At 57.0% G+C, this 9869-nt stretch overlaps 1 protein-coding gene across 1 annotated transcript in view; it reads left to right on the forward strand.

Moving 5' to 3' along the window:
- NFIC (nuclear factor I/C (CCAAT-binding transcription factor)) overlaps positions 1–9869 on the forward strand; it is a 99623-nt gene that overhangs the window by 78674 nt on the left and 11080 nt on the right. The window contains exon 6 of the mRNA XM_011943602.1: positions 7292–7521. Coding sequence (XP_011798992.1) covers positions 7292–7521 — 230 coding nt within the window. The remainder of the gene's footprint in view (positions 1–7291; positions 7522–9869) is intronic.

Genomic DNA, 9869 nt, shown 5'->3' on the forward strand with positions numbered 1-9869 from the left:
GGCACCTCGCTCTCTTTGTTTTATGGGACATCTGCGATGTCCTAAGCTGGGTTATTTCCCCTCCCCGGCAACACTGAGATCAGGGCTGCCCCGGCCATCAGTTGACAAGTGGGGAAACTGAGGCCCAAAGGTCCCACAGCAAAAAAGGGGCAGAGAGCCCTGAGTTTATGCCCAGTGCTTCCTGGGCCTCTCCCCATCGCTGTGGGCTGCATCGATAAACATTTCGCAGCCTCTGAAGTCCCAAGGAGGATGCCTCAGAACAGGCCTGGCCCCTGGGCTGGAGCAGGATTCCTGAGGTTCCCAGCTGTAACCTCGTTGCTGGACCGAGGCAAGGGCCAGGGAGCCCAAGGGAAGGGCCAGAGGGGCCGGGGGCATGGAAGGTTCAGGCTTATTGCTGCAGCCTGCGAGGTTGTCCCAAGCTGGGTGCTTCCGCAGAGGGACGACACAAAACAGGAACCCAGGCGGGCAGGGTCTCTCCCGAAGGTGCCCTTGGCCCCTGGCCACCACCCTGGGATGTTCCTCCTCCTCCTGTGCTTCCTCCCCCTCCTCCTCCTCCTCCCGGGCCTTTCCAGCTTCCTGTCTAGACAGTCCCCAATTAGCCGCTCATTAAGGGGGTTAAGCTGATTAGAGCAGTTCTCCCTTCCTCTGGCAGCCTTGGAGCCTTCTCTCCGGGCAGTGCTCAGCCAGCCCCCCACCCTGAGGCTCACAAAGGCCTGGGGTGGATCCTGCCAGCTCCATGCCAGGCAAGACCCCCACAGCACGCCTCCAGGCCCCACATTCCAGCCTCTAGGCTTTGCCCGCTTGGGGCCTGGGCCAGGAGTGCCCTTTCTCCTGGCCGCCTCCCCCTGAGGCCTCCCTGCTTACCCGGCTACGTGGGGTGGAGGGAAGGCGTCTTCGAGCAGCCCCCTGGTGTTTGTTTTTGCTGCTGGTGTAGCCCCCACCTGAAGGCGACACAGGCCCCATCCACAGGCAGTTACTACACAAGGCAGGGCAGGCAGCCCCCATCCATGTCTCTCGTCTGTCACCCCGGGCTTCCCCCAGCCCTTTTTTTTTTTTTGAGTCAGAATCTCGCTGTGTTGCCCAGGCTGGAGTGCACTGGCATGATCTCGGCTCACTGCAACCTCTGCCTTCCAGATTCAAGCGATTCTGCTGCCTCAGCCTTGCAAATAGCTGGGACTGGGACTATAGGCACCCACCACCACGCCCAGCTAATTTGTGTATTTTCAGTGGAGATGGAGTTTCACCAATTTGGCCAGGCTGGTCTCGAACTTCTGACCTCAAGTGATCCTCCCGCCTCGGCCTCCCACAGTGCTGGGATGACAGGCGTGAGCCACTGAGCCCGGCCTGCCCATCCCTTTTGGAGCGTGGCCTGGGGAGAGACAGAGTTGGGTTCCAACTCCACCTCCACCCGCGCTTGGTTCTATTGCTTTAGGTGAGTGACTTCTCCCATCAGGCCTCAGCCTCCACATCTGTGAAATGGGTACAGCTCCTGTAAGCTCTGCACAGGGCAGCTGTGAGGACCACATTATGAGAGGAGGCTAGTGCCTTCACAAAAGGTCCTCAGCCAGGGCAGTGCTGCCTCACCCTCAGGGACACTGGCCGGTGTCTAGGGACATCTGTGGTTGTCACAACTGGGGGTGCTCTTGACATGGAGTGGGTGGAGGCCAGGGACACTGCTCAGCACCCTGCAGTGCCCAGGACAGCCCCTCCCCAGAAACGAGCCAGCCCCAATGTCTACAGTGCTGAGGCTGAGAAACCTGTGTTAATTAATGTGGAAAAAAAACTGAGGCTGGGCGCGGTGGCTCACGCCTGTAATCCCAGCACTTTGGGAAGCCAAGGCTGGAGGATCACTTGAGCCCAAGAGTTTGAGAACACGGGGAAACCCTGTCTCTACAAAAAAATACCAAATGAGCTGCACATGGTGGTGTGTGCCTGTGGTCCCAGCTACTGGAGAGGCTGAGGTTGGGAGGATCTCTTGAGCCCAGGAGATCAAAGCTGCAGTGAGCTATGGTTGCCCCACTGCACTCCAGCCTGGGCAACAGAGTGAGACCCTGTCTTAAAAAAAAAAAAAAAATCTGCCCCCCGCTCACACCAGAATGAACTCTCAGTGGGGCAGACGGTGTAAACCAGGGGACCCCCAGCTCCTGGGACTCACCTCCTCTCTCCCTCCCACGCAGCGTGTGGATTTCAATATGTGCAGCCTCCTGGGACCTCAGCAGGGCTGAGGATCATGGGACGCAGAGTCTCTTCGGGATCCATGGAATCCTCTAAGCCAGGGGGTTTTACCTAGGGGTGATCCTGCCCCCAGGGGACACTGGGTGACATCTGAGGACATTTGTGGTTGTCACGACTGCAGAGTGGTCCTAGCATGGAGTGTGGGTCCAGGGACACCTGGGAGGCCAGGGACACCGCTCAGCACCCTGCAGTGCCCAGGATGGCTCCACCCCAGAGAACGATCCGGTCCCAAATGTCCACAGAGCCCAGAGGAGGCCTTGGTGCACTGTCGACGCCCAGTGGTCACCGCGGTCCTCAGCAGATTCGTGACCTGCGTCGGTGCCTCTGTCCACTCCACGCGCCCTGTGTAGGGGCCCCCTCCTGACCCCAGACCCTAGAGACCCAGCAAGAGTGGGCCTTGGCTCCCTTGGGGAGCAGGCATTTCAGTGGGAGATGGGCTTGTTTGTGGAGCAAACGGATGGCTGCCCCGACAGGGGTGATGAGGGCCTTTCGTTAAAGACAGAGAGGAGGTCAGATGGGCGTGTGTGTTAAACAGACATGAAGAAACTCTGATGGGGGAGCCCGCGGGCCTGCGTACTCCCTACAGTTAATATGCTCAGACGGGGCATACAGGATGCGGGGAGGGGCATACGGATGTGTTCCCTGAGAGGAAAAATGGCCACTGAGATGGGTGGGGGACGCACAGGCCCGCTGGCTGAACAGGGAGGTCCCACCGGGGTCCCAGGCATGCCTGCTGAATAGACGGAGGATGCTTGGAGGCAGGGTGCAGAGTCAGTGTCTGCAGAGCCTGCCGGGAGCATGCTGGGTTATTCTTTCTCGCAGTGCCTGGGCTGGGCTCCCCCCTCCTTCCTGCCCTGCCCTGGCTCTCGCTGGCCCCATCTCAGGAAGCTCTAGCGGTGTCTGCAGGGATGTGGCGGCGGGGGGTGGAGTCTGAGCCAGACTATTTCCATCCAGGACAAGCTGTTCTAGGAAATCCTCCTAAGTGAGCGTCTGACAACCCTAACCTCATTCCCGCCGTGGCCCTGCGCCTGCAGGGAGCTGCCAGCCCCTACACACACTCATACACACACGCTTGCACACACGTGCATGCTCATCCATATATGCACACACCTGTGCAAGGCATGCACACACATGTATGCATGCATGCACACATACATAGACATGAACATGCAGGTGTGGGTATACGCGTGTGCATGTATTCACATGCACACGCGTGTGCGCATTCACATGCATAGACACGTGCGCAGACATGCATGCATGCAAACATATGTGCACATACAGGCATGCACACATACACAGACATGAACGTGCATGTGCAGGCATACACGCGTGCACAAACGCTCACATGCGTACACACACGTACACAGACATGCACGCATGCATGCATCTGTGCACATACATGCAGGCATACACACATACATGCACACACATGTATTCACATGCACACACACGTGCCCAGGCATACACACCCACACATACGTGCCGACAGGACCAGCCCGGCCTCCCTGCCTCCAGGCCACTCTCATTCCTGCCACATCCTCCTGCCCTGGAAAAGCCGGGGCCTGGCTGCTGGGGCCCAGCTTGGTCACGGACTCCATGGCACCCCCCTGGGCAGTGGGGCCTCTCTGGATGGCTCAGCCTCCATGCCCAGGGCCTCCGGAGCGTTCCCCCATGAGTGTTCACAGACTGGGCATGAGTGGAGGCGTCATCCTTCCTGCCCCCCGTGTGGGTGTTCTGGGTGCCAGTCTCCTCCAGAGCCGGGTGTTCCCGGGTCCCCGCGAACTGCTGACCTGCTTCTGGGATATGTCCCGGTGACGCCGTTACTCCTCACAGCATGATGTGTGCTGGGCCATGGGACAGCTGGTTCCATAACCACAAAAGCAGATGAAGAGCTGCGTGTCCCCCCCTGGCTGGGTCCTGGATCTGGGCTCCCTCCGGGCTGCAGCCATCAGAGAGGACAGAAGTTCCCTGAGTGGTAACCCCATTCGGGGAAGGTTACAGCGATGCTGGGAGGACAGAGGAGGTGGGGACAGGGCTGGGGAGGGGCTGTGCCACACAGATGCCTGGAGGTACCTATGGAACCATCAGCAGGAGACCCAAAACATGGTGACACCCTCACCATTTCTCATCAGGGCATCACCCAGGGACACCAGGTCACATTTGGGGACATCCATGGTTGTCACCACCAAGGGGTGCTCCTGGCATGGAGTGGGTGAAGGCCAAGGATGCTGCTCAGCACCCTGCAGTGCCCAGGACAGCCCTCCACAGAGACCGATCTGGCCCACATCAGCAGTGTCGAGACTGAGAAATCCTGTGCGAATTATTTGGAAAATATTGAGTTATGTCACTGCTCACACCAGACACCAGGAGAAGCTCCTGACAGGGCAGACGGTAGAAACCAGGGGGACCCCAGCTCCTGGGATTCACCTCCTCTCTCCCTCCTCACTCCGTGTGGATTTCAATGTGTGCAGCCTCCTGGGACCTCAGCAGGGCAGAGGATCATGGGACACAGTCTCATGGAGGGTCCATGGGATCCGCTAACCCAGAGGGTCTCACCCACAGGTGATTCTTCCCCAGGGTACTTTTGGTGATGTCTGGGGACATCTGTAGTTGTTACAACTAAGGGGTGCTCCTGGCATGAAGTGGGTGGTGGCCAGGGACACTGCTCAGCACCCTGCAGTGCCCAGGAGAGCCCCACCCCAGAAAGCGATCCGGCCGCAGTACCCACCTGAGACACCCTGGAGGTAAGGAACTCCAAGGGCCAGGTCGAAGGGAAGCTAAACTCATCATCCTGTTTGGATGGTCTCAGCAGATATGTTTTACCTTCAAAGAAATGTAAAAATCCTTTCTAAAAATGTGGCTCTCCAGGGCATGCCTCCCTGAGATTCCATTTCCAGGGATAGGGTAGGGCCCAGGACACTGCATTTTTCAGGCAAGATGTGATCCTTAGCCCTCACTTGAAAAAACTTCCCTGGGGCCAGGTGCGGTGGCTCACGCCTGTAACCCCAGCACTTTGAGAGACCAAGGCAAGGGGATCGCTTGAGGCCAGGAGTTTGAGACCAGCCTGGGCAACATAGCAAGCCCTCGTCTCTAAAAAAAATATTTCCTGGACATGATGGTGCATGGCTGCGGTCCCACCTACCTGGGAGGCTGAGGTGGGAAGATCACTTAAGCCCAGGAGGTTGAGGCTACAGTGAGCCGTGATCATGCCCCTGCACTCCAGCCTGAGTGACAAATAAATTGGCCAGACGCAGTGGCTCATGCCTGTAATCCCAGCACTTTGGGAGGCCAAGGTGGGCGGATCACCTGAAGCCAGGAGTTGGAGACCAGCCTAGCCAACATGGTGAAACCCCGTCTCTACTAAAAATACAAAAATGACCTGGGCGTGGTGGCGGGCGCCTGTAATCCCAGCTACTCGGGAGGCTGAGGCAGGAGAATTGCTTGAACCTGGGAGGCGGGGCTTGCAGTGATCTGAGATTCACGCCACTGCACTCCAGATGGGGTGACAGAGCAAGACTCTATCTCAAAAAAAAAAAAAAGACACCGCCCCAGAAGGCCAGGCATTTCCGCTCCAGAGCCGGGACTCCACCCCAGCCTCCTGGAAATACTCAAAATGGCCCTCTTTGGGGCTCTGTGTTCTCACTTCATTTTAAAGACAGGGTGCAAGTGTCAAGGGGCACCCTGACATCTCCCCACTCACCCCAAATAGCAGCAGCAGTGGCTTCTGCAGTAACTAACATTTTTCGAGCTGGGTGGCTGACGTTCCCTCGGAAAGCCGGGCTGAAGGCATCCTCAGAGAATGCCCTGATGCCCAGGGATCCGGGACGGCCGTGAGCTTCACCCACACAGGCACCCCTGGCGCAGTCCTCACAGCTGCCACTCCCACACTGCTCCCGACGGAAATTCCAGAGCTTTACAGAATCCCCCGTTTTATGAAAAGGGGTGGATGTGGCGGCTCACTCCAGGTCGCACAGCCCCATGGCCAGCCGGGGTTTGAACCGTGGACCACCTGCTTCCCCCACACCCAGGGGCTTTCCAGGGGGGTGCCTGGAGCGGGAGGGAAGCCAGCGTTTAGTGGGTGAGCCTACCTGAGTCCATCCATCAGTTTTTGGTTTGTCTGTTTGCTTGCTTGTTTGTTTTTGAGACAGAGTTTCACAGTTTCGTTCTTGTTGCCTGGGCTGGAGTGGAATGGCGCAATCTCAGCCCACTGCAGCCTCTGCCTCCTGGGTTCAAGTGATTCTCCTGCCTCAGCCTCCCACGTAGCTGGGATTACAGGTGCCCGCCACCACACCCACCTAATTTTTGTATTTTTAGTGGAGACGGTTTCACCGTGTTGGCCAGGCTGATCTTGAACCCCTGACCTCAGCCTCCCAAAGCACTGGGATTACAAGTGTGAGCCCCCGTGCCCGGCCTCCATCTGTTTCTTCATTTGTTGATTCCCTGAGGAAGGTGTGAGGGGCTGAGCTGCTGAGCTGGGGGCTGTCGCGGCTTCTGTCCCAGGCAGCCTGGGAGATAGTAAGGCCCCTGTCTGCAGAGCGATGCCAGCAAGGCACTGCAGAGGGTGGATGCACCTCACTTCAGCTCCCAGGAGACTCTGTTCCTTCCTCCCGCGTGGATGAAGGAAGGCAGAGCTGAGCTGGGGCTTGTCTGTGCGCACGTAGCCAGTCAGGGTCTAACTGGGCTTCGGACCTGACTGTCTCTGCCCTCCCTGCGCCTTCTCTAGGGCTCGGGTGACGTCTAGGTGATGGGGCAGTCCTGAGCCTTCCCATTTCTCTGGAAGGAGAGTAGGCAACAGCTGGGAGCGAGGCCCAGGGGCACGTGCTGGTACCCAGCTCTCCATCCCCCAGCCGTGCTGCCTCGGCCAGCCCCTTCTCTGCTCTGAGCCTCCGTGTACTCCTCGGTCTAATGGGCTCACAGCCTCTCCCCTTCAGGATTCTGGGGGAAGAGAAGGCAAGGTGATGAGGCTTCCTGTCCCTTCGGAGGCAGGCTTTGGGGAAGGTCCAGGGCTCCTGGGGTGTGACCAGCCTGTGACTGTCTCGTCCCATCCCCCCCACAGGCATCTCGTCTCCGGTGAAGAAGACGGAGATGGACAAGTCACCATTCAACAGCCCGTCCCCCCAGGACTCTCCCCGCCTCTCCAGCTTCACCCAGCACCACCGGCCTGTCATCGCCGTGCACAGCGGTGAGCGCCACGGGCCCCTGGCGGGGAGGGGCAGCGGGCCCTGTGCTCAGGCCTCTCACAGCCAGAGAAGTCCCACTGGATGTCTGACCATGAGTCATATTGCTGTAGCCTTCTAGGTGGGCAAAAAAACCACAGAGGTGCCATAGTGGACAGCACCCGGGGCCTTGTCCCAGCCCAGCTGAGAGATTGGACTCAGTCTCTTTGGGCCTTAGTTTCCCCCTTTGTATAAGAAGAGGCTGCAACCCAGGGCTTACCCTTCACCTCACTCCCCTCACCCCCTGTCTCAATCTAATCCCCGCATTCCAACCCCAGACACTGATGGACAGGCAGGATCAGAAGCTGCCAATGAGGCCCGGCGCAGTGGCTCACGCCTGTCATCCCAGCACTTTGGGAGGCCGAGGCAGGTGGATCACGAGGTCAGGGGTTCGAGACCAGCCTGTCCAACGTGGTGAAACCCCGTCTCTACTAAAAATACAAAAATTAGCCGAGCATGGTGGCGGGCACCTGTAGTCTGAGCTACTTGGGAGACTGAGGCAGGAGAATCACTTGAACCCAGGAGGCAGAGGTTGCAGCAAGCCGAGTTCACGCCACTACTCTCCAGCCTGGGCAACAGAGCAAGACCCTGTGTCAAAAAAAAAAAAAGGCCAGGTGCAGTGGCTCACGCCTGTAATCCCAGCACTTTGGGAGGCCTAGGCCGGTGGATCAAGTGGTCAGGAGATCGAGACCATCCTGCCTAACACAGTGAAACCCCGTCTCTACTAAAAATACAAAAAATTAGCTGGGTGTGGTGGCGGGTGCCTGTAGTCCCAGCTACTTGGGAGGCTGAGGCAGGAGAATGGTGTGAACCCAGGAGGCGGAGCTTGCAGTGAGCCGAGATCGCGCCACTTTACTCCAGCCTGGGCGACAGAGCAAGACTCTGTCTCAAAAAAAAAGAGAGAGAGAGACATCTCCACCTCGGCCAGGCACAGTGGTTCACGCCTCTAATCCCAGCACTTTGGGATGCCAAAGCAGGCGGATCACCTGAGATCAGGAGTTCAAGAACAGCCTGGACAACACGGTGAAACCTTGTCTCTACTAAAATATAAAAATTAGCTTGGTGTGGTGATGCATGCCTGTGATCCCAGCTATTCAGGAGGCTGAGGCACAAGAATTTCTTGAACCTGAGGGGCAGAGGCTGCAGTGAGCCAAGATCATGCCACTGAACTCCAGCCTGGGCAACAGAACAAGACTCTCATCTCAAAAAAACAAAACAAAACAAACAAAAAATCACCTCCCATGGTTGCCATTGGGATTAAGTGGCGTCAATTGCAGGAAGCCTCAAATATTGCTTACTATCCCACGTTCTAGTCATAAAATATTGAGTTCTTTACGCAGTCATGCACACAGAGAGGCAGACCCAAATCAAAGCAGTCACTTGGCCCAGGGGTCAGCAAACGCCAGCCTCCCGGCTGCCTGTTCTTATGAATAAAGTTTTATTGGCACACAGCCACGACCACATCTTTGTATATGTCCCGTGGCAGCTCCCACCCTGCCTTGGCACAGCTGAGTAATTACAGCAGAGACCACGTGGCCAAAAGCCAAAAATATTTACTATCTGGCCAGAGGGCAGGGAGACGGGGGAGTGACTGCTATAAATAGTGAAAATACTAAAAATCACTGAACTGTTTAGAAAGAGGAAAAGGCAGGCATCACAATAGAATATGACTCAGCCATGAAAAGGCACGAGGCTCTGACGCAGGCCACCTTGAAGACGTCACGCTCAGTGAGAGAAGCCAGACACAAAAGGCCACACAGCGTGTGATCCCATTTCTATGAAATGTCCAGGACAGACCCAGCCACAGAGGCAGGAAGGGGATGTGTGGGGGCTGGGGCTAAGGGGAGGGGATGAGGAGTGATGGCTGATGGAGACGGGGTTTATGTGCTGGAATTAGGCCGGGCACGGTGGCTCACGCCTGTAATCCCAGCACTTTGGGAGGCTGAGGCGGGTGGATTGCTTGAGTCCAGGAGTTGTGAGACTAGCTTGGGCAACATGATGAAACCTCATCTCTACTGAAAATACAAAAAATTAGCCAGGCGTGGTGGCGCATGTCCCTGCTACTCGGGAGGCAGAGGCAGGAGGATCACCTGAGGTCAGGAGGTCGAGGCTGCAGTGAGCCATGATCATGCCTCTGTACTCCAGCCTGGGTAACAAAGTGAGATTCTATCTCTTCAAAAAAAAAAAAAATCACTATTCAGGCATTTGCAGAAAGAGCTTACCAACCTCAGGTTTATAGTATAGACCATGGGGCCAGATGGGCTGGGTTCAAATTCCTGAACTGCCACCTGATACCGTGTGGCCTCAGGCAGGTGACACATCCCCTGAAAGCCACCCTGTCATCCTCTGTTTAAAAAAAAAAAAAGGGCCGGGCGCAGTGGCTCAAGCCTGTAATCCCAGCACTTTGGGAGGCTGAGA

This window comes from Colobus angolensis, unplaced genomic scaffold, assembly GCF_000951035.1.
Source record: "Colobus angolensis palliatus isolate OR3802 unplaced genomic scaffold, Cang.pa_1.0 Scaffold22, whole genome shotgun sequence".
In the NCBI taxonomy this organism is placed as follows: domain Eukaryota; kingdom Metazoa; phylum Chordata; class Mammalia; order Primates; family Cercopithecidae; genus Colobus; species Colobus angolensis.